This window comes from Rhinoraja longicauda, chromosome 8, assembly GCF_053455715.1.
Source record: "Rhinoraja longicauda isolate Sanriku21f chromosome 8, sRhiLon1.1, whole genome shotgun sequence".
Taxonomy (NCBI): Eukaryota; Metazoa; Chordata; class Chondrichthyes; order Rajiformes; family Arhynchobatidae; genus Rhinoraja; species Rhinoraja longicauda.
The window spans coordinates 45,022,674-45,048,189 of record NC_135960.1 but is presented as its reverse complement, the minus strand read 5'-3'; the positions used below and the strand labels follow the sequence as shown (position 1 = coordinate 45,048,189).

General features: G+C 45.5%; 2 protein-coding genes across 2 annotated transcripts in view; one reads left to right on the top strand and one right to left on the bottom strand.

Annotated features, from left to right (window-relative positions):
• The window catches only part of ifih1 (interferon induced with helicase C domain 1), a 71,048-nt gene extending 58,925 nt beyond the window's left edge, over window positions 1-12,123 (bottom strand). The window contains exons 1-2 of the mRNA XM_078403812.1: window positions 11,667-12,123; window positions 1,446-1,620 (exon numbers count right to left, since the gene is read on the bottom strand). Coding sequence (XP_078259938.1) covers window positions 1,446-1,620; window positions 11,667-12,119 — 628 coding nt within the window. The 5' untranslated portion in view covers window positions 12,120-12,123. The remainder of the gene's footprint in view (window positions 1-1,445; window positions 1,621-11,666) is intronic.
• An 8,468-nt stretch (window positions 12,124-20,591) lies between these two features.
• Window positions 20,592-25,516, top strand: part of LOC144595910 (sorcin-like) — a 30,459-nt gene continuing 25,534 nt past the window's right edge. The window contains exon 1 of the mRNA XM_078403808.1: window positions 20,592-20,727. Within this exon, the coding sequence (XP_078259934.1) occupies window positions 20,704-20,727 (24 nt within the window). The 5' untranslated portion in view covers window positions 20,592-20,703. The remainder of the gene's footprint in view (window positions 20,728-25,516) is intronic.

Sequence of the window (25,516 nt, the reverse complement as noted above, 5' to 3'; positions counted from 1 at the left end):
TAGCAAGAATGCCCTTCCTCAAATTTGGAGACCAAAACTGCACACAGTACTCCAGGTGCGGTCTCTCTAGGGCCCTGCACAACTGCAGGACCTCTTTGCTCCTATACTCAACTCCTCTTGTCGTAAAGGCCAACATGCCATGAGCTTTCTTCACTGCCTGCTGTACCTGCAGGCTAACTTGAAGTGACTGATGAACAAGGACACCCAGATCTCTTTGTACTTCCCCATTTCCTAACTTGACACCATTCAGATAATAATCTGCCTTCCTGTTCTTACCACCAAAGTGGATAACCTCATATTTATCCACATTAAACTGCATCTGCCATGCATCTGCCCACTCACAACCTGTCCAATTCACCCTGCATCCTCATAGCATCCTCCTCACAGTTCACACTGCCACCCAGCTTTGTGTCATCTGCAAATCTGCTAATGTTACTTTTAATCCCTTCATCTGTCATTAATGCATATTGTAAATAGCTGTGGTCCCAGCACCGAGCCTTACGGTGGTACCCCCACTTGTCACTGCCTGCCATTCTGAAAGGGACCCGTTAATCCCTACTCTTTGTTTCCTGTCTGCCAACCAATTTTCTATCCATGTCAGTACCCTACCCCCAATATCATGTGCTCTAATTTTGCCCAAACTGATGTCAGGGGAGGGGGCGGGAAAAAGATAGAATCTAGTCAGAGACAGGAAGACTAGAGGGAGAACTGGGAAGGGGGAAGGGATAGAGAGGGAAAGCAGGGACTATCTGATGTTAGAGAAGTCAATGTTCATACCGCTGGGGTGTAAACTTACCCAAGCGAAATATGAGGTGCTGTTCCTCCAATTTACGCTGGGCCTCACTGTGACAATGGAGGAGGCCGAGGACAGAAAGGTCAGATTGGGAATGGGAGGGGGAGTTGAAATGCTGAGCCACCAGGAGATCAGGTTGGTTAAGGCGGACTGAGCGGAGGTGTTCAGCGAAACGATCGCCGAGCCTGCGCTTGGTCTCGCCAATGTAGAGAAGTTGACACCTGGAACAGCGGATACAGTAGATGAGGTTGGAGAAAGTGCAGTTTAGTTTAGAGATACAGCGTGGAAACAGACCCTTCAGCCCAGCAAGTCCACGCCGACCATCGATCAGTCTGAAGAAGGGTTCCGACCTGAAACATCACCTGTTCCTTTTCTCCAGAGATGCTGCCTGACTCGCTGTGTTGCTCCAGCTCTTTGTGTCTACCAATCATCGATCACCTGTTCACACTAGTTCAATCCGACATTCTAGGGACAATATACAGAAGCCAATTAACTTACAAACCTGCACATCTTTGGAATGTGGGTGGAAACCAGAGCATTTCCGGAGGAAACCCACGCAATCACAGGGAGAAGGTGACAACTCTGCACAGACAGCTGCCTGTTGCGTGTGGACACACTGTTAGATGGAGAAACATTGCAGTTGAAAACTTACCTTCTGTGTCGGTCTTGCAATCATTGCCAGCTAGTATATCTGCAAGAACCTCGTGACCTGTCTCTCGCAAGATGTCCAAGAACTTGGAGAACCAACCTGGAGGTTTCACCACTAATCTCGTCAGTAGCTCGCGGATTCCTGCTTTTTCTCCAGACTTACTGGTTTCCTGCATAACCTAAAAAGACAGACTAAGGTCAACGTTGAAGGATATTTTCACAGCCCTGCTATGATTCACACATTTATTTTGTATGTATTGGTTAGCAAAAATTGCAGCAGGATTTTGATCAGTTGGGCAGGTTGGCTGAGGAATTGTTAATGCACTTCAATTTAATGCAGAATAAGTGGTGTGTCTCAGGTTCGATGCTGGACCATTACTGTTTGCCATTTATGTCAATGATTTGGATGCGAATGTACATGGCATGATTTGCAAGTTTGCAGATGTCACGAAAGTGGGTGGTATTGTAGATAGTGAAGATGGATGTCAAAAATTGCAACAGGATCATGTATTTTTTGGACAGACTTGCTGAGAAATGGTTAACAGAGTTTAACGCAAATAAGTGCTAGGTGTTGCATTTTGGGAAGTCTAACTAGGGCAGGACCTTCATTGTGAATGGTAGGGCACAGGGGAGTGCTGTAGAGCAAAGGGATCTAAGAGTGCAGGTTCATAATTTCTTGAATGTGGCATCAAAGGTAGATAGTTGGTTGAGAAGGCTTTTGACACATTGGCCTTCATCAGTCAGAGTATTGGGTATAGAAGTTGGGATGTTATGTTACAGTTGTACAAGATGTTGGTGAGGCTACACTTGGAGTATTGTGTTCAGTTTTCATCACGCAGTTATAGGAAGGACGTCACTAAGCTGGAAAGGGTGCAGAGATGATTTACGAGGATGTTACCAGCACTCGTGCGTCTGAACTATAGGGAGAAATTGAGCAGGCTAGTACTTTATTCATGAGAGGAATAGATCAGGTAAATGCACAGTCTCTTGCCCAGAGTAGACCCTTCTAAGGAAAGGTCACGACCCGAAACATCACCCATCTTTTTTCTTCAGAGATGCTGCCTGACCTGCTGAGTTATTCCAGCACTTAGTGTCTACCTTTGGCTAAGCTCATCAATGCCAACCAAGATACCGCATCTAAGCTAGTCCCACCTGCAACGTTTGGCCCATATCCCTCTAAATCTTTCCTATCCATGTTCCTGCTCAAATGTCTTTTAAATCTCATTATTGCATCTGACTCAACTACCTCCTTTGGCAGCCACAGGGAATTGCAGATGCCGGTTTAGCAAAAAAGACACAAAGTGCTCGAGTAACCCACTCTTACTCCAGCGCTTGGTGTCTTACCTCCTCTGGCAGCTCGTTCTTTATACTTACCACCCTTTATGTGAAAATGTTGCCCCTCAGGTTCCTATTCAGTCTTTCCCCTCTCACCTTAAACCCATGTCCTCTGGTTCTTGATTCCTCTACGCTGGATAAAAGACTTTGTATTCACCCTAAATATTCCCCTCATGGTTTTATACACCTCCATAAGATCACCACTCAGCCTTCTGCGCTCCAAGAAATAAAGTCCTAGCCTGTCCAGCTTCACCCTATACCTCAGGGCTTTGAGTCCTGGCAACATCCTCGTAAATCTTCTCTGCACTCTTTCCATCTTATTGTATTAGGGAATAGGTCTTGTCCATGTAAATATTAGTTCTCATATTTTTCTTAAGTTTTGGACTACGCACATATTCTGAGTGAAAACTTTAAATGAGCGGTGTGGTAATGACAATATTTAGCCACTTGGGGGCACACTTATCTTCTGCAATTACTCGAAGGATTGAAAATTTTCATTAAAAAGCTTCCAAATAGAATCATGTCTCATACAGTGGAAAGAGGCTTTGACCCAACGTCCATGCCGACCAAGGTACCGCATCTACACTGGTCCCACCGGCCCGTGTTTGACCCATATCCCTCTGAACTTTTCCTATCCATGCACCTGTCCAAGTATCAATTAAATGCCGTTACAGAAAATGCCTCAACTACCTCCTCCAGCATCTTGTTCCATATACCAACCACCCGGTGTAAAAAAAGTTGCCCCTCAGATTCCTATTGAATCTTTCCCCTCACACCTTAAACTATGCCCCTCAGTTCTTGATTGCACCTCCCTCCACACTACCCCCCAAGTTCCTAATTTAATCCTGCACACCTTTTACTTCTGTAGGCAGCACAGTGGTGCAGCAGGAGAGTTGCTGCCTCACAGCACCAGAGACCCGGGTTCCGATCCTGACCTCAGGTGCTGTCGGTCTGGAGTATGTACGTTCTCCCTGTGGTTTTCTCCAGGTGCTCTGGTATCCTCCCAATTCCCAAAGACGTGCGGGTTTGTAAGTTAACTGACCCTCTGTAAATTGCCCTTCGTGTGTAGGGAGTGGATGAGAATGTGGGATAACATGGAACTAATGTGAAGTGTGATCGATGGTCGTCGTTAACCCAGTGGGCCAAAGGGGTGTTTTCCTTGCTGTAAACAACAAACTGTGCAAAAGATCAGAACTCCTGTGAAAGTCCTAAATTGCTGTACAAGTGATGGTGAATATTATTTTGAGTAATATTTTGTTCTAATGCTGAACCTATCATGGATCAAATAATGGTCCATAAATATATTTATTTATTTTCATATTTCAGATACAGCGCGGAAACAGGCCTTTTCGGCCCACCAAGTCCGCGCCGCCCAGCGATCCCCGCACATTAACACTATCCTATACCCACACTAGGGACAATTTTTTAAAAAACCATTTGCCTAGCCAATTAACCTACATACCTGTACGTCTTTGGAATGTGGGAGGAAACCGAAGATCTCGGAGAAAACCCACGCAGGTCACGGGGAGAACGTACAAACTCCTTACAGACAGCGCCCGTAGTCAGGATCAAACCCGAGTCTCCGGCGCTGCATTCGCTGTAAAGCAGCAACTCAAGTTAAGAAGAGGGGATGTTCAACGAGATCTGGGTGTCCTAGTGCATCAGTCACTGAAAGGAAGCATGCAGGTACAGCAGGCAGTGAAGAAAGCCAATGGAATGTTGGCCTTCATAACAAGAGGAGTTGAGTATAGGAGCAAAGAGGTCCTTCTACAGTTGTACCGGGCCCTGGTGAGACCGCACCTGGAGTACTGTGTGCAGTTTTGGTCTCCAAATTTGAGGAAGGATATTCTTGCTATTGAGGGCGTGCAGCGTAGGTTCACTAGGTTAATTCCCGGAATGGCGGGACTGTCGTATGTTGAAAGGCTGGAGCAATTAGGCTTGTATACACTGGAATTTAGAAGGATGAGGGGGGATCTTATTGAAACATATAAGATAATTAGGGGGTTGGACACATTAGAGGCAGGAAACATGTTCCCAATGTTGGGGGAGTCCAGAACAAGGGGCCACAGTTTAAGAATAAGGGGTAGGCCATTTAGAACGGAGATGAGGAAGAACCTTTTCAGTCAGAGAGTGGTGAAGGTGTGGAATTCTCTGCCTCAGAAGGCAGTGGAGGCCAGTTCGTTGGATGCTTTCAAGAGAGAGCTGGATAGAGCTCTTAAGGCTAGCGGAGTGAGGGGGTATGGGGAGAAGGCAGGAACGGGGTACTGATTGAGAGTGATCAGCCATGATCGCATTGAATGGCGGTGCTGGCTCGAAGGGCTGAATGGCCTACTCCTGCACCTATTGTCTATTGTCTATAACTCTACCGTTGCGCCACCGTGCCGCCCCGATCCATCCACCCATCCACTGTTTCTGCCTCTAAATTTTCCCACTGAACCTATTCGAGGTCAGGAGACATGAGGAACAGCAGATGCTGGAATCTTGAGCAAAACGCAAAGTGCTGGAGGAACTCAGTAGGTCAGGCAGCATTTGTTGAGCGAAATGGACAGATGACGTTTTGGGTCTGCCCCCTTTTTCATACTAAAAAAAGACACAAAGTTGTGGAGTAATAGGCAGCATCTCCGGAGAACATGGATAGACCCATCTCCCATGTCCCATCTACACTAGCCCACCTGCCTGCATTTTGCCCATATCCCATTAAACCTATCCTATCCATGTGCCTGTCTAAATGTTTGTTAAATGTTATGATAGCACCTGTAAATTAGTTTGTTTAGTTTAGCGATACATTGCGGAAACAAGCCCTTCAGCCCACTGAGTTTGCGCTGACCAGCATGAGCACTATATTACACACCAGAGAAAATATACAATTTTACCGAAGCCAATTAACCTAAAAACCTGTACGTCTTTGGAGTGTTGGAGGAAACCGGAGCACCCAGAGAAAGCCCGTGTGGTCACAGGGAGAATGTACAAACTCCGTACAGACAGCATACGTAGTCAGGATCAAACCAGGATCTCTGGCGCTGTAAGGCAACTGTACTGCTGCGCCACTGTGCTGCCCATTCCCCCTCCATTGCCCCATTCCTCCAAGCCAAAAAGCAAAGCTTCTCCTAAATAACTCAATCAAAATTGACTAGGTGAAGTCAATAGACAATTGGTGCAGGAGTAGGCCATTCGCCCCTTCGAGCCAGCACCACCATTCATTGTGATCGTGGCTGATCATCCACAATCAGTACCCCGTTCCTGCCTTCTCCCCATATCCCTTGATTCAGCTATCTTTAAGAACTCTATCTAACTCTCTCTTGAAAGCATCCAGTGAATCAGCCTTCACTGCCTTCTGAGGCAGAGAATTCCAGATTCACAACTCTCTGGGTGAAAAAGTTTTTCCTCATCACCGTTCTAAATGGTCTACCCCTTATTCTTAAACTGTGGTCTCTGGTTCTGGACTCCCCCAACATTAAGAACATGTTTCCTGCCTCTTGCGTGTCCAATCCCTTTATAATCAACCTTGCGTGTCCAATCCCTTTATAATCAGTTCTGCAGTGAATGGCTTAGTCATGTTGAGATATAGGACCAACCCTACATATGTATTACCACTGGCATACTGCACGTTGGAAACAATGAGTTATTCATGATATGAGCAGAGTGGTCATACGTGTTTTACATGATAAAATCTGATGGTGGTTTAAAATGTGTTTGTCGTGTAAAGGGCACCAGCTGAATGCCAATAGATGTGAAAATTGTGATCCCCCCCTCCCCCCTCTCAAGAAGGGTCCGGACCCGAAACGTCACCTACCCATGTTCTCCAGAGATGCTGCCTGACCCACTGAGTTACTCCAGCACTTTGTGTTTCAGTTTTATAATACAGTGAGGAAAAAGACCCTTCTGCCATCCAAATGCACGCCAAAAGTGTTCACTGTGCCTTGAAACACGTTATAATAAAGGAATCATTAAACCATTGATGTGGGAGGAAACTGCAACACCAGGACGACACCCATATGGCACAGGGAGCACGTCCAAACGACAGACAGACAGACACACACACACACAGAGAAACAGCACCTGTAGTCAGGATTGAACCCGGGTCTCTGGTGCTTGAGGCAACTCTATCACTGTGCCCTGACTTACATATATTGCGCTTCAATGTGTAGCATATGCAATCTTTATATTCGTGTGCCCCGACATAGCTAATGTCTGCACACACGGTTCCTAGAACTCCACTTACACTCCGTGCTGCCTCGGGAAAGCAGCCAACGTCAAAGACTTGTCCCACCCCAGATATTCCTTCATCTCCAGCAGAAGATACAGAAGCTTGAAAGCATACACCACCAGACTCAGGAACAGCTTCTACCCCTCTATTGTCAGATGTTTGAATGGTCCATCCATAAGCTAGGGTACTGTCCGATTCACCTCTACCCCATTGGTCTTTGTCTCCAGAACTGATGCGCTACAATGCTGAGAACTATCTTCTGCACTCTTTGCTCTACCTGTTGTACTTGGGATTGGCTTGATCGCATCCATGTATGGTAAATCCAGACCTCCCAACATTTGATTTTACAAATTCATAATTTTGATGTCCAAAATTCCGAATTTTACATCAAAATTCATAATATGCAACTTTTCAGCAAAAAAAAATATGCACGCCAAATGCGCGCACGCGTTGCGCTACATTCATGTATGAAAGACAACTATTATTTCCAACAGTCTGTAGTTCTTGGACTACATGTACCTATCATGTAGTATATTCTGCTATTTATAGAAAGGTTATTGAACAGAAATACTTTTTACAACACAAAGATTTTTTAATTTTTTTTTTCTATTTTGCTTTTTCCTTACACATCCTAATTCTCTTGGTATTGAATAAAAGAACAATGGTCATAAAATGTATGACTAAGTTATGAAGAAAGAGTTTCATTTAAAACTGCACATACTTAATTTCATTGAAGACATACCTGCTCCAGTGGTCTTCAACAGCAAATCACAACGGTCCATGTCCCCCCCACTCCCACTCTATCCCCACTCCCCCCCCCCTCCACCCCCCCCTCCACTCCCCTCCTCACCCCCTCTTCCCTCCCCACTCCCTTCCTCCGCACCCCGCCCCCCAACCCCCACTCCTCCCCCTCCCTTCCTCTGCTCCCACCCCACTCCCCTCCCCCTGACCCCCACTCCCCTGCCCCCCTCCCCAATTCACCCACCCCATCCCCTCTCAACATTAATGGGCCTCAAGCTACCTGGCGAGGCCAGGCCTGGCCAGGTGAGTGGCGGGCGAGGTGGTGCGAGGCAAGGGGCAGGGCTCCCTTCCATTAACTCCATCTACACTTCCTCCCTTCCATTAACTCCATCTACACTTCACGATGTCTCGGCAATGCCACCAGCATAATCAAGGACGAGTCGCACCCTGGCCACTCCCTCTTCTCCCCTCTCCCATCAGGCAAAAGGTACAGAAGTGTGAAAACGTACACCTCCAGATTCATGGACAGTTTCTTCTCAGCCGTTATCAGGCAACTGAATCATCCAACCACAACCAGAAAGCAGTGCTGAATTACCATCTACCTCTTTGGTGACCCTTGGACTATCTTTGATCGGACTTTTCTGGCTTTACCTTGGCACAAAAAGTTATTCCCATATCATGTATCTATACACTGTAAACGGCTCAATTGTAATCATGTATTGCCTTTCTGCTGACTGGATAGCACACAATAACAGCTTTTTACTGTACCTTGGTACACGTGACAATGAACCAAACGAAACTATAAAAAGCTCTACCATGTTTATTCCATAATAACATGTAGCTTAAACTATGCGTATATCCATTTGGCAGGACATAGCAAATTTTTGTCTAAACACACGGTTCTTTGAACTGGTAGGAGCCTGGTGTTAAATAAACACCATGATCTACTGATGCACCACTGTGCAACCATGAAATTCTACATTCATATGGTTATGCAATAATATAGAGTGATTGCACGGCAGGCGAGGTCATGGACCCTGACCCGTACTGTTGCCAATTGTGGGAGAAGCACGTCAGCACGTCTCCGGCTCCCTCCCGGTGCTCCGAGTGTCCCGCCACCTCTCTCCGTTCCTGCACTCCTCCAGGCTCGGCGCCCCTGCTCCGTGCCTCGCTTCCTGCGGCTCTATGGCCCCCGCCGCTCCTGCTGACCCTCCAGCTTTTCTCCCCGCTCGCCCTCTCCATCAGTCAGGCTCCGCTTCCACTTGGCCGGCGCTCAACACCTCGAGGCTGGGGCTGCCGAGCAGTGCCGTGGCCTGGTCCTCCGCCTATTGCCTCGGCTCCCAGCGCCCAGCCCAGCTCTTGCTGCTGCTCGGCCTCCGCTGCCCATCGGCCGCTCCCCGGCTCCTCTTCCTCTTCGGGCTCGACACTCCGCTCCTCCTCCTCGTCCACCACCTCCTCCTCCAAGGCCGTCGAGCACGGCTCCCTGGGCCCTTCGCCCTCAGGCCACGATGGGTCACCAACCTCCAGCGTTCGCTGCTTCTACCCCTGCAGACCCTCCAGGCCCCTCGGCTCCGGTTCTTCCCGCTGCTCCTCTCCCAGCTCGCTCAATCCCATCCTTTGCTCCTCCTCCTCCACTTCTTCTCCCCCTGCCGGCCAGTCGGCGGCCCTCTGCTTCTCGGCCTTGCTCTCCTGGCTCCATTCTCGGCCGCATTTACCTTTCTTCGCCAGGTGGCCAGACGTCTTCTCAGCTGCTTCTTGCATCCGCGGGCTTGGCAGCCCTTCTCCTGGTTCCTCTTCCTCCGTCAGATCCTCCATCTTCTTCCTCATTTTTTACAGCACAAAAATTGGCCTTTTGGTGGCTTTTTAAAGGTAAGAATGTCCGTGTTGCATGTATTGGTAGTGTATGCAGTAAGCTGCCATGTCCTCCAGATGGCTTGAGCGTTCACCTAATACACAGCTTAGTCACTGCCTGGGCAACAAAAACAATAATACTAACGGGTGTGGCAGTTTTCATAAATGCATTAGCTACATGTTGACTCATGGTCAGGATGGGAGAACACACATCTAGCCCCCTCACCCTGAACATAGGATCCCCCCAGGGTTGCGTCCTTAGCCCCCTACTGTACTCCCTGTACACACATGACGGTGTGGCCAGGTTCAGCTCAAACTCCATCATCAAGTTTGCTGATGACACTGTGGTGGTGGGCCGGATCTCCAACAACGATGAGAAGGACTACCGGGAGGAGGTGGCTGATCTGGCACTCTGGTGTCAGGACAATAGCCTCCTCTTGAATGTCAAAAAAACTAAGGAGCTGATTGTGGACTTTAGAAGGGCTCAACATCCAAGGACGTACACGCCACTGGAAATAAATGGGTCTACTGTGGATAGGGTGAGCAGTTTTAAATACCTGGGAGTCCACATCAAAGAGGATCTGACATGGACAACGCACATTGCCGCACTGGTGGGTAAGGCAAGGCAGCGCCTTTACCACCTTAGACAACTGAGGAAATTCAGAGTGTCTCTGAGGATCCTTCAATGCTTCTACTCTGGGGCTGTAGAGAGCATCCTGTCCGGCAACATCACAGTCTGGTTTGGGAACAGCTCTGCCCAGGACAGGAAGGCCCTGCAGAGAGTAGTGCGTTCGGCAGAACGCACCATGGGAACTACACTCGTCCCCCTGCAGGACCTATACATCAGGAGGTGTAGATCGAGAGCAAGCAAGATTATGAGGGACCCCTGCCACCCCAGCAACGGACTGTTCCAGCTGCTACGGTCAGGCAAGCGCCTCCGTTGTTACGCTGTGAGAACGGAGAGGATGAGACGGAGTTTCTTCCCACAGGCCATCAGGACTGTTAACTATTATAACTCCAGGGACTAAATTTTGTCTTGTCTGTATTAACTATAATTTATATGCTGTAACTGTAATTCTTTTTTTGCAGGCATTGCCACTTTCATTTCACTGCACATCGTGTATGTGTATGTGACAAATAAACTTGACTTGACTTGAGGTCAATAGATCAGAATCAATGGATCAGTGTGAGGTGTAATTGGAGTCAATGCAACCAACCTCCCTCCCATTAACACCTCACGGTGCATCGGCAAAGCCACCAGCATAATCAAGGACGAGTCTCTCCTCTCCCATCATGCAAGAGGTAGAGAAGTGCGAAAATGTACACTTCCAGATTCAGGAGCAATTTCTTCCCAGCTGTTATCAGGCAACTGAACCATTCTATCAACAACTAGAGAGCTACCATCTACCTCATTAGAGACCCTCGGGCTATCTTTAATTTGACTTTACTGGACTTTATCTTGCACTAAACGTTATTCACTTTATTCCCTTTATCATGTATTTGTACACTGTGGATGGCTCGATCATGATCATGTATTTTCTTTCTGCTGACTGGGCGTGATAAACGCTTTTCACTGGATCCCGGTACACGTGACAATAAACTCAACTCAAGCAGTTCCTTGTCCCTTTCTTACAACTATCAGGCTCTTAAACACTACAACCTCCAAATAAACACTGATCTAACTTGGGGACATTATTTTTGACTTTGCACTACTATGGTCTATTTATTTATTTAACTTTTTTATTGTTTACTATGGTGTTTAGAGAGTACTGTGTTAACATATCTGTTGTGCTGTTGCAAGTCCGAATTTCATTGTTCCTTTTTAGGACATGTGACAATAAAACACTTTTTATTCTTGTTTCTATTCCAGACTTTGTGCCTTTTTTTGTAAACTAGCATCTGCAGTTCCTTGTGCCTACTCCAGCGCTTTATTTATTTTGTTGTAAACTAGCATCTGCATTTCCTTATTACTACTGCAGCATTTTGTCTTTTTTTTGTTGTAAACTAGCATCTGCAGTTCCTTGCATCACTTGATATTTGCTTCAGCAGATTGGCAGCGATACAGTTGACTGAATTAAAAAAGGGACTCACGTTTTGCAGGTCATCCATGGTAAAAATGCCTTGATTCCAACAGTGGACGGCCACTTCACGGGGGGTCATCATGGCGATCAAGGTTGGGGAGAGGATTCTGACCAGCTGCACCTCCAGGTCGTTGCGGGCTTCCAGAGAAGGTGGCATCGGATCTCCTGCTTCGAGGTCAATGTATTGTGCAGCATTTGGACAACCCCCCTCTCTCAGCGCGGTGACAAACTGGCCAAACCAACCTTCTGCTGGTGGCCTCTGGATGATCTTGGTCAACAGCAGGCTGGCGCCAGCTCGGTTGCCCCTTTGTGACTTACTTGCTCTGATCTCCTCCTTGCCCGCCTCGTCAATGAATTGGATGAAGTCCAACACGGGTTCCACCTGGATGATTTCAACCAAGCGGTTGAAAAAGCACTCCAGGAGCCCCAGATGCTGCCGCTGCTGTACGTCGCCACCACTCATACCTCCTCTCTTCCAAGATCCCGCCCGCCCGCCCTTAGCCAAACGAGCACTGTGAGCATTCCCTTCCTCTCCCCTCTGCCTTTAACAAGGGCACCGACTTTCACTTTCGATTCCGCACTGCAATGCCGAGAAACATTGGTGACGCGTCAACTAGAGGCATTTCGATTGGGATGGAGAGGAAGCAATTACTGCATGAAAATTTAATGCAGTTTAAGTCCCAGCTCAGAGAACAGTCGGGCAAACAAAGAGGGTTCACTTTTCAGATGGAAGAGTTTTTCTTCATTATTTTCTGCAGAAAGAAAGTGTGCTGGAAGAACTCAGTGGATCAGACAGCATTTGTGTAGGCAAAGGGCAAACTTCAGAATCACTGTTATTTTCTCATTTGTCATTTACTGCAAAGCTGACAAAAGCCCTGAGTCAGGTAGCATCTCGGGAGGAATAGAATTGGTGACGTTTCGGGTCCATACCATTCTTCAGGCTGCTGCCTGATCTGCTGAGTTATGTGTCTAGCTTGCAAACCAGCTTCTGCAGTTCCTTCCTACACAGAAAAAGAAGCCGTCTTGGATTTAAAGAGAATGGGGAGGGGAAAACTGTTTCCATGCAACTCCCTGCAGCAATCGGACATTATTGCCTTTGTTTGTTTCATAGAACAGAGAACAGCACAGGAACAGGCCCTTTGGCCCACAATGTCCATGTCGAACATGATGCCAAGGTAATCCCCTCGGCCTGCACACAATTCATGTCCCTCCATTCCATGCATATCCATGTGCTTATCTAAAAACCTCTTAAATGATACAATCATATCTGTCTCCGGCAGCATGTTCCAGGCCCCCAACACTCTCTGTAAAAAACATTTGCCCCTGACATCTCTTTTAAACTTTGCCCCACTCAATTTAAAGCTATGCACTCTTATCCTTGACATTTCCACCCTAAGGAAAAGGTGCTAATGGTCTGCCCTATATGCCACTATGCTTAGTTTAGAGATACAGAATATAAACAGGAACATCGACGGTTGAGGGGAGACCTGATAGAAGTATATAAGATTACGAGAGGTATAGATACTGTAGACAGGCAGAACCTTTTCCCAGGGTGGAAATGTCAAAAACTAGAGGCCACATGAAGAGATGTTGGACAGACTTGGGTTGTTTTCTCCGGAATACCGGAGGTTGGGGAAGCTCTGATAGAATATGAAATTATGATAAATATAAAATGATGAGAGGCATAGATGGGGTAGACATTCAGAACCTTTTTTCCAGGGTGGAAAAATCAAATTCTAGAGGGCATACCATTAAGGTAAGAGGGGCAAGGTTTAGAGGAGATGTGCAGGGTAAGTTTTTATAGAGAGCGTGGTGGGTGTTTTTATAGAGAACATGCTGACAGGAGTGGTAGTGGATGCAATACGATAGTGGCACTTAAGAGACTTTTGGACAGGCAGATGGATATGCAGGGAATAGAGAGATATGGATCATGTGCAGGCAGAGGAAATTACCTTGGCATCATGTTCAGCATGGACATTGTGGGCTGAAGGGCCTGTTCCTGTGCTGTCCTACACAATGTTCTTTAGCTAACAGAGGATTGCTGTCTTGATAGGAGCTCTAGCTAACTTTGAATTAGCAAATGAAAATAAATAGTGAGATAGTAAAATAACGCTTCTGGATAATGAAAAACAAATAGAACTTAATTTTAAGTGAGCTATCTTTAAAAAAAAAAATCAGGTATTTGTAATTATAGGTTTAGGTTTATTATAGTCACATGTACTGGGGTACAGTGAAAAGTTTTGTTTTTGCATGTTATTCAATCAAATCAGATAAAACGACATAATTGCAATCAAATCAAACTCTAAGTACAATAGACAAAATAGACACAAAGTGCTGGAGTAACTTAGTTCCAGGCAGCATCCCTTGAGAACATGGATGGATGATGTTTCGGGTCATGAAGAAGAGTCTGAAGGGTCCAAACCAGAAACATGAGTCTGAAGAAGGGTCCTGACTCGAAAAGTCACCGATCCATGTTCTCCACAGATACTGCCTCAGCTGCTGAGTTACTCCATCACTTAGTGTCTTTTCTTGTAAACTAGCATCAGCCATTCCATGTTTCTACATCAAGTACAATACCCATTAGCTTTAAACAGACTTTAGATTTTATAGATACAGCATGGACACAAGCCCTTTGGTCCACCGAGTTCATACCAACCAGTGATCATCCTGTATATGAGCATAATCCTACACACTAGGGACAATTTACAATTTTTACTGAGACCAATCAACCTACAAACCTGCACGTCTTTGGAGTGTGGGAGGAAACCGGAGCACCCAGAGAAAACATGGATGGATGAGGGAGAATCTACAAGCTCCGTACACCCGTTGTCAGGATGGAACCCGGAACAATGACTTTACTGCTGCGCCACTGTGCCGTGCTGTTTATTTTCATCAGCTGGCATTTGCCAAAACCTTGACCACATTCAGGCATGGGGTAATAATTGGCATGTAACATTTATGTATCTTGCACAAGACGATCACGCGATGATGAATTGCAGGAGAGGAGTCTGACCACTCCCCCCTGTCATTCATTAGCCATGTCATTCCAGAGTATGGGAACACCTCCAACTAAATGCTCCCTCCCAAACCAAGACACCTCACAAGGTATGTGTTGGTCCCACAAGGCAGCCTACCATCTCCTTCACAAGGGAAGGACCCTAATAGATGGTCTTGTGAACAGTGCCTATGTATTATGAAATAAAAGAAGTGTATTCTAAATGTTTCCATTGAGTTTGTAATTCCTTATTAGACTTTACTTTAGACTTTAGAGATATAGAATGGAAACAGGCCGTTCGGCCCACCGAGTCTGTGCCGACCAGCGATCACCCCGCACAATTACACCATCCTACACACCAGCGAACAATTAACTTACAAACCCAATTAACTTACAAACCTATGCATCTTTGGTATGTGGGAGGAAACTGGAGCACCCGGAGAAAACCCACACGATCACCGAGTGTACAAACTCCATACAGACAGTACCCAAAGTCAGGCTCGAACCATGGTCTGGCGCTGTAAGGCAGCAACTCTACCACTGTGCCACCCTGCAATATATGTTGATATATATTGATATAATTCATCGCAGGTAAATAGGATGGCCAGTCATGGAATTGAGTATAGTGCTTGGGATGTTATGTTACAGTTGTGCAATACGTTGGTGAGGACATACTTGAATTATTTTGATCGGTTTGGGCACCCTGATATAGGAGAGGTGCCATTAAGCTGAAAAGTTGCAGAGAAGATTTACAAGATGTTGCCAGGACTCGAAGGCCTGAACGAGAGGGAGAGGTTGGGCAGGTTAGGGCTTTATTCCTTTGAGCGCAGGAGAATGAGAGGTGATCTTATAGAGGTGCTGAAAATTATGAGGAGAATTGATACGGTGAATGGGCAGAGTCATTTATTTGGTGGGGCAATCAAAGGGCATAGGTTTATGGTTCGAGGTGAAAGATTTAGTAGGAACCTGAGGGTTCTTACATATGATTGTATTATAAATACAATCAAGTCAAACTCAAGTACAATAGGTAGAGCAAAGGGGAAGATACAGAGTGCAGAATATAGTTCATGGTATTGTAGCGCATCAGTTCCATAAACAAACTCCAAATGTCCGTAATGGGATAGAGGTGAATTGGACAGTACCCAAGCTTATGGAAGGACCGTTCAGAAGCCTGATAACAGAGGGAAAGAAGCTGTTCCCGAGTTTTGTGGTGCGCACTTTCAAGCTTCTGTACCTACCCAACGAGAGCGGGGAGAAGGAATGACCGAGGTTGGTTGTGTTCTTGGTTGCTTTTCTGAGGCAGCGTCAAGTGCAGATGGAGTCAGTGGTGGGGAGTCATGTTGGTGTGATGTTCAGGGCAACATCCACAACTCTGCACGTTCTGGTGGTCTTAGGCAGAGCTATTCCCAAACCAAGCTGTGATGTAACACGACAGTATGCTTTCTATGTCCAACCGCGGGCAGGTGGAACCAGTGTAGATGGGGCAGCTTGGTCAACATGGGTGAATTGATTCGACATGCCTGTATCAGTCCTGCATGACCCTACGATTCTATATATCTGATTAATATACTGTTTGGTCTGTGAGCAATTACAAATCTACATTATCACACTACGCTGAGGCAGCTTAGAAACTATGGTTAAATCTGTGATTATTTTTTACTGTTTTATTGAAATAGTTCATTGAAAAGGTTTGAATATGATGCCACATTTTAATTCACTTTTTCATTTTTGAGGGTGGCACAGTAGTGCAGCGCTAGAGTTGCTGCCTTAAAGAGCTAGAGACCTGGGTTCGATCCTGTGTACAGGTGCTGTCTGTATGGAGTTTGTACGTTCTCCTTGTGACCGCATGGGTTTTCTCCAGTTGCCCTTGTTTCCTCTCACACTTCAAAGACATGCATGTTTGTAGGTTGATTGGCTTCAGTAACAATTTTGTAAATTGTCCCTCGTGTGTAGGATAGTGCTAGTGTATGGGGTGATTGCATGTCGGCGCGGACTCAGTGGGCCAAAGGACATGTTTCCGCGCTGAATCTCTAAAGCCTAAAGTCTAAAACTTAGAAACAGCTTTGCACAGTGGTTGAATCTGAGATTGTTTTTTAACTGATTTATTTAAATAGTTAATTGATTTTTTAAAAAAATATGCCATTTTTAAATCACTTTTTCATCAGAACAACGGTTTATAAATCTTGTGTCGGAAGGAATTGCAGATGCTGGTTTAAACCGAAGATAAACGCAAAATGCTGGAATAACAGGCAGTATCTCTGGAGAGAAGGAATGTGTGACATTTACGGGTCGAGACCCTTCTTCAGACAAATCTTTAGGTTTAATTAACAGAACTACAAAAAAAATTGTTACAAAATCCTTAAAATGGGTTTTTCCATTTGTGGCCCAAAAATTGATGTGCTTACCTGCTGCTGTTTTTGCAAAATATTTGGAAATTTCTGATTTTGGTGGGGGTTTCCATTGCATTCAATGTTCTACAGAACAGAAACCTGAACTCAACCAGCTAGGGATAGATTAAACAAAGTTCACTTTTGTATACTTGATTGTAAATTTTGGAAAATATTTGATTAATCTGCATTATATAGAACATAGAACAGTACAGAAACAAACCCATCGGCCCACAATGTTTGTGCTGAACATTGCAAGTTAAACCAATCACATTTGCCTGTGCATGATCCATATGCCTACATTCCCTGAACTTCCATGTGTCCATCTAAAAACCTCAAATGCCTCTATCGCATCTGCCTTTACCACCACCCCTGGCAGTGCATTCCAGGCACCACTACTCTCTGTGTAAAAACCATGCCCCACACATCTCTATTACATTTCCCCCCCTCCCACCTTAGAGCTTTGCCCTGTAGTATTGGACATTTCAACCCTGGGAAAAAGGTTGTGACTGTCAAAAAGTCATGATGCAGCTCTATGGAACATTGGTTAGGCCGCATTTGGAAAATTGACCTACAAACCTGTGTGCTTGGTGTAGGGGGAATCCGGAGCATCCAGAGAAAACCCACGTGGTCACAGGGAGGACGTACAAACTCCGAACGGACAGCACCCATAATCAGGATGGCACCCGGGTCTCTGGCACTGTAAGGCAGCAACTCTACCGCTGGACACCGATGCCACTCCGTTCGTATGCTGTACTGTTCTGTGTTCTATAAATGCTTGTCAAGAAGTGGATATTTTTAAAACGGGGTTATGAGGGGGAAGGCAGGAGAATGGGGTTGAGAGGGAAAGGTAGATCAGCCAGGATTGAACGGAGGAGTAGACTCGATGGGCCGAATAGCTTAAATCTGCTCCTATGACTTATGAACTTAGGACACACTTTGGAATGTTGATTAATTTTCACTCTACCTGTTTGCATCAAAGTACAATACCAAAATAATCCAGGCAGGATTGCTGAAGGGCTGCAAGGGGGGGCGGGGGAGCGAGAGCTCTCCTAAAGTCTCTTAAAGTCATAGAAACAAAGAAAATAGGTGCAGAAGCAGGCCATTCGGCCCTTTGAGCCAGCACTGCCATTCAATATGATCATGGCTGATAATCCAAAATCAGTACCCCATTCCTGCTTTTTTCCCCATATCCCTTGATTCTGTTAGTCCTAAGAGCTAAATCTAACTCTCTCTTGAATACATCCAGTGAAGTGGCCTCCCTGCCTCTGTGGCAGAGAATTCCACAGATTCACAACTGGGTGAAAAAGTTTTTCCTCATCTCTGTCATAAAAAATGGCCTATCCTTCATTCTTAAACTGTGATCCCTGGTTCTGGACTCCCCCAACATGGGGAACATTTTTTCCTGCATCTAGCCTGTCCAATCCTTTAAGAATTTCATGTTTCTATAAGATCCCCTCTCATCCTTCTAAATTCCAGTGAATACAAGCCCAGTCGACCCATTCTTTTGTCATATGTCAGTCCTGCCATTCCAGGAATTAACCTGGAGAACATATGCTGCACTCCCTCAATAGCAATAACGTCCTTCCTCTAATTAGGAGACCAAAATTGCACACGATACCCCAGGTGCGGGCTCACCAGGGCCCTGTACAACTGCAGTCGGACCTCCTTGCTCCTAAACTCAAATCCTCTCACAATGAAACACAGAAACATAGAACGTAGGTGCAGGAGTAGGCCATTCGGCCCTTCGAGCTTGCACTGCCATTCAATATGATCATGGCAGATCATCCAACTCAGTATCCTGTAACTGCCTTCTCTCCATACCCCCTGATCCCTTTAGCCACAAGGGCCACATCTAACTCCCTCTTAAATATAGCCAATGAACTGGCCTCAACTACCATCTGTGGCAGAGAATTCCACAGATTCACCACTCTCTGTGTGATGACATTCCAACATGCCATTAGCTTTCTTCACTGCCTGCTTTACCTGCTGCTTACTTTCAGTGACTGATGTACTAGCACACCCAGGTCTAGTTGCACCTCCCCATTTCCTAATCTGACACCATTCAGATAATAGTCTGCCTTCCTGTTCTTGCCACCAATAACCTCACATTTATCCACATTAGACTCCATCTGCCATGCATCTGCCCACTCACCCAACCTATCCAAGTCACCCTGCAGCCTCATAGCATCCTCATCGCAGCTCACACTGCCACCCAGCTGTGTGTCATCTGCAAACTTGGAGATGTCACATTTACTTCCCTCATCTAAATTGTTAATATATATTGTAAATAACTGGGGTCCCAGCACTGAGCCTTACAGCACCCCATTAGTCACTGCCTGCATTCTGAAAAGGACCCATTAATCCCTACTCTTTGCTTCCTGTCTGCGACCAGTTCTCTATCCATGTCAATACCCTACCTCCAATACCATGTGCTCTAATTTTGCACACTAATCTCTTGTGTGGGACCTTGAGAAAAGGCTTTTTGAAAGTCCAAATACCCCACACCTACTGGCTCTCCCTTATCCATTCTACTCGTTACTTCCTCAAAATTTCCAGAAGATCAGTCAAGCATGATTTCCCCTTCATAAATCCATGCTGACTTTGACAGATCCTGTCACTGCTTTCCAAACATTACCCATCCTTTTTCTCCAGAGATGCTGCCTGACCCGTGATTTACTCCACCACTGTCTATTTGAATTGTATCCATGCTTCTGTACCACGTCAAGCAGCATTGGACATTTTAGTGGCTGTCAAGGGTTTTTAACTAATCATTTCACCAATTCAAATTTTCTTGGCTCTAAGTATAAAGTTAAATGTCTTTTCAATTATATTGTGGATACAGTACAGTTCCATTGTTTGCAAATGTCTAATCTCTACTTCCATTACTTTTTAAAATAAAACAAAAAGAGATACAACTTGTGGAGGTGAGATTAAAATTAACAGAGAAAGCAAAGAACAGTTCATTAAATATTAAATTGGCCTGATACAGTGGAACTCTAGTGCAAACATTCAAAATGTAACATCCAAAGTTTAAAGATCACGAAGCAGCAACTCTTCAAGAAATAGTTATAAATGTCAACTTATCCAAGAAGTTGAACAAAAATAATTGTTTGCAAACATTTTATATACGAAGAAATAGCAGAAAGTTGTGAACACTGCCCAGTCTAACACACAATATCTGCTTACTAAAATGGCGCTGAAATGTACCCATGACCTACTACGGTATTTAGGGTCGAGTCTATCTTGCGGCCGGAACGACAACGGTCCCAAATGCCCCCGCAGTGCATCGTCTTCATGCACTGCTCTACTATTGGCCGCGGCCACCAGCCATCACTACCGCTTGACCAATGGGAGCGGCTGCAGTGTGAATGAACGGACCAATGGGGGCATGGGAGGCGGCGATTGGCCGAATGGCGAGTCGGTGGCAAGCGCGAAACACCCAATGAGCGCGAAGGAGCCCGTGGCGTGGCCAATGGGAGATGGCGCCGGGCGGCGGTCTGGCCAATGGGAACGGGGAGGCGGCGGTCTGGCCAATGGGAGCCGGTGCCTGGCGGCGGTCTGGCCAATGGGAGCGGGCGCCGGGCTGGCCAATGGGAGCGGTCGCGGTTCGGCGCGGAGCGGGCGCACGGTGAACACTCGGCGCCGGCCACTCGCACCCGGCCATGGCGTACCCTGGATACGGCGGGGTGAGTCCGCCGTCTACACGGCCGGCAGGCACACAGGAGCGCGCGCGCCGAGCGGGGCCCGGGGCTAGAGAGAGAGAGAGGGAGCGGCGCACCGGGCTGGGCCCGAGGGAGCGCCGAGCGGGGCAAGAGGGAGGGAGGGAGCGCCTCGCCGGGCTGGGCCTGAGGGAGCGGGGCCCGGGGCAAGAGGGAGGGAGGGAGCGTCCGTCTCGCCAGCCCGGACTAGGCCCCGGTCGGTCCCCAGCCTCGGGCTGGCCGCCGGACCCAGTGATTGTCCCCAAGGCTGGGGCTGGGCGGCGCGGCGGGCGGGGGATCGCGGCGGTGCCGGTGGCAGTGCGCTGCGGGTTGGGCTGCGGTGCGGTGCGGCGGGCGGAGAGCGCACTCCATTTTAGCTGGGCTTAAACCTCCAACACCAAGTAAAATGGCGCGTGCGGCTGAGTTATTTCATGGCATTGCCCAGCTCCAGTGGTGGCCATTACACGGCGTGCAGCTTCCTGGAACAAGTAACGTTGCACATCCATTCAATGCGTTAGAACAAGTAATATTACAGAATCGTTAGATGCATGTAACATTAGAACAAAGATTATTGCACATCCATTCAATACGTTAGAACATGTATTATTGGAGATTCATTACAAAAAATATTACTGATCCATTCAATAGATTAGAACAAATATATTAGAGATTCATTCAATTCCTTAGAACAAGTAATATTAGAGATCCTTTCAATTCCTTAAACAAGTATTATTACAGATCTATTCAATGTGTTAGAACAAACATTCATGCAATTCTTTAGAAGGTAATATTACCGATCCATTCAATGCTTTTGAAGTAATATTACATATCCATTCAATTCCTCAAAACAAATATTGGAGATCCATTCAATTCTTTGGAACAAATAATATTACAGATCTATTCAATTTGTTTGAACAATAATCTTTTGAGAAACAAGGAACTTCAGATTCTGATTTACAAAAAAAGACAAAATCAGCTAGTCACTAACACGAAGTCACTGACTCATTTGGTAAGGCAGCAGTGGCTAGCTGACATTTCGGGTAGGGACCCTTCATCAGAGGTTTCAAGGTTCATTCAATTCGATTGAACAAGTATCTTTTCTAAACATACTGGTTCTATTGCTATTTTGTAGATGTTGGGTTCCTAGTCAGTGGATGGGGGAGAGGGGTGAGTGGGATTATATAATCTGGAGTAGGAACACAAGAGACTAGAGTAAAAGACACAGTGCTGGAGTAACTCAGCTAGCCAGGCAGCATCTCTGGAGAATAGGGATAGGTGGTGTTTCTGGCCTGAAGAATTTAGAATATGGGTTGCATATTTAAGTACTTATTGAAGTGATTCTAAATAATTGTATATTAGAGAAGTATGGAAGGAAGTTAACAATGGGGGTGGGAAGAGAAGAGTTTTGGCAGCCAATGGCTAACTTGCCTGGTGTGGTTTATGTTTCTATATGACATAGGAGGATATTTTGGCCCATCTAGTCTGTCCTGGTTCACAGCAATTCTTTCCACCCCCCATTAATCATACCTGTGACTCATTCTACCCACGTTCACATAATTTGTCCCAATTTGCCTACACAGTACAGTTAATTTTCAGTAACAAGTTAACCTACTGACATGCACGCACACCTTAGTGATGCAGGAGGCACCCCCTGGAGGAGACCCACATGGTCACAGGGAGAATGTTCAGGTTGCAGCTCTGCTATCAGTACTGCTGTCCAAGAAAATGAAAATACTTGTTCAGTAGTGTTTTAATAAAGATGAACATACGTTAGCTTGGTTTAAACAGACATTGCATCAGCCCCCTTTGATTCCTGTACTACAAATACATGTCTGTAAAAATGCTTGCAAGATTTTTTGAGTTATAAGAAGATAGAATGGATAAGCTGGGCCTGTCCTTCCTAGAGTGGGAGGCTGAGAGGTGACCATACATAGATGTATAAAATCACAAGAGACATAGATAAGGTGAATGTTCACAGTCCTTTTTCCTCACAATTGAGGAATCCAGAACTAGAGGGCACAGGTATAAAGTGAGAGGGTAAAGATTTAAAAAACCTGAGTGACAATTTTGTCACACAGAGGCTGGCACATTGATGATGTTTAAAAGATATCTGCACAGGCACATGGATAGGAAAGGTTAGAGGGATATGGGCCAAACATAGGTAAGTAGGCCTAACTTAATAAAGACTGGTCGGCATGGACAATTTTGACCAAAGGGCCTGTTTCCGTGCTACATGACTCTTATTTTTCTAAATTGATTTAGAATATCCAGGGATGTTAAAAATGGTGGAAAAGTAATATTAATAGGTCTAAGACAAATGAGGAAAGTTAACTAATCATGAGAAATAAAGCTTTAGACATTCCAGGTAAAAGAGGCATCTAATTGTGAATTGAATCAAGCAAGGAATATGAAACATGTGCAAAACATGATCTACAATAGGATAAGTGTTAGCTCAGGGATGAAGTTGCGTTGAGAAGCTCTAGCAAGAAATGAGCAGAAATGGAACCTCGATGGGTAAAATTAAGAAAAATAAGTGATTTGATTGCAGTGGGTTTGTGTATCATTCTACCCCAGCCCCACTTTCTACACTTGGTGATAGAGATTTAAGCACCCTACTTCAGAACATCATAATAGGTTTGAATATGTAGATCAGCTCAAGTCAACAAAGGTAGGTAATTTTTGTTGTGATGTGTTTTGGAATTGAAAGCAAACCACAGCAGATTTCATATTGGACAATGAGCAGGATTAAATTAATCTTCCAGCAGTGCACAAATAGTAATTCAGTAGTACCATAATATAATCTAACTCAACACAATATTTGGGCTATGAGATAAGAGGAAATAGGACTAGGGAATTTCTGGAGATAGACATAAAATGCCAGTGTAACAGTGAGTCAGCATCTCTGGAGAAAAGGAATAGGTGACGTTTTGAGTCGGATCCCTTCTTCAGACTCAATTGCTGGCATGGGCCAAATAGCTTGATTTTGCATTGTTACAAGCATAAGATCTTTTAAACTGGAGAAGTGAAAACTACTCGGAAGGTCCTAGATTAGAGTTAGATTGTCATTCATGTACAATGTGAGCTAGACACGGTACATAGGGCAAACTTGTTAATGGCTAAACCTGTGATAGAGCAGTGGGGGTTGTTCAGAAGAGAATTTAATGATACGGAGACAGTTTAAATGCTTACGAGGCAGAGTTTAGTTGCCAAAGGAGAGCAATGGACACAATTAAGGAAATAAAGTTAATAAAAAAGGCTATTGCTGGGACTTAAGTGCTTGAATTGTAAGGAGAAATGGGATAGGATGGGACTGTTTTTTCCCTGGAGCAAAGGAGGCTGAGGGTTGGCCTTGGTTTGTAAACTGATGAGGTGCATGGACCAAACCTTTTTCCCAGGGTAGGGAGGTCTAAAATTAGGTTACGGGTTTAAAGTGAGGGAAATACTTAAAGGGGTACTGGGGAAGTTTATCCACACAGAATGTTTGGTTTTGATTGCAAGACACAGCGTGGAAATGTGCCCTTCGACTCACCGAGTCCATTCCGGCCATTGATCACCGGTTCAAGCTAGTTCTATGCTATCCCACTCTTGCTTCCACTCCCTGTACACCAGGGGGCAATTCACAGAGGACCAATTAACCTACAAACCCTCATGTGTTTGCAATGTCAATGCAATATGGGGAAGAAACTTGCGCAGCCACAGGGAGAACGTGCAAACTTCACACAGACAGAACATGAGTATGGAAATCTGACTCGTGTCTGTCAATATTAACAGGATGACATGGCATAGGGTTATTTATCAGTTTGCTATTTAAGAGTGAGCTAAGCCAGAGATTTATGTGACATAATTCCGTAACAATTTGTAAAAACATTAAGGGGAATTATAATTAAATAATTTGAAAATGTTCATGGTGGCACAGCTGGTAGAGCTGCTGCTTCACAGCGTCAGAGACCCGGGCTCGGTCATGACCACAGGCGCTGTTTGTGTGAGCTTGTACGTTCTCCCTGTGACTGCGTAGGTTTCCTCCCAAATCCTAAAGACTTGTAGGTTAAGTGGCCACTATAAATTGCTGCTAGTGTACATGGAGTGGATGTAAAAGTAACAGGGATAACAGAACTAGTGCGAATGGGTGATCGATGTCGGTATGGACTCAGTGGGCCAAAGGGCCAGTTTCCATGCTGTGTTTTGGAATCAATCTTACCTGACAAACCTTACTAGAATAGTAGTAATTTACCTGGAAAGCCAGGGAGTATTTGATAATAATGTGCCACTCAAGATGTAAATCTCTCAACTCTTGCCCATCTACTGGCATGGAAGGTGAGGATTTTCATCTCCCAATTAAGTTTTGACAGAGAGTTTTTAAGTGGGTTCTTCTTCCCACAAAGAGCCCGTGCCTTCCCACTAAGAGCCTTCGCATGTGTAGTTTCCTGACCGTCTGCATTTGGGGAGGTGACTTTACTGCTAACTTGTAGGTAGTTTCTTGGGCTCAGTATAACTGTGGCATGGTAACGTGGGTGTGTGGAACATAGTGGAAACCTGTTACTTTTGATGCCCTAAGGCAATTCCTGTTACTGACTCGTAATAATTACAGAGGCATCAAGAAACTATAGTTCTTCACGATTCACATTTGTTTCCGTTGAAACTGACAGGGTGTACTGTGCTGTCTGCAAAGGATTTTCATATAACTAACCAGTAACTGTCAGGAGTATGGAAATCTAACACGGTGAGATGACATGGGATTATTTGTCACCATATACTGTCAATGTTAACCTAGGCAAAA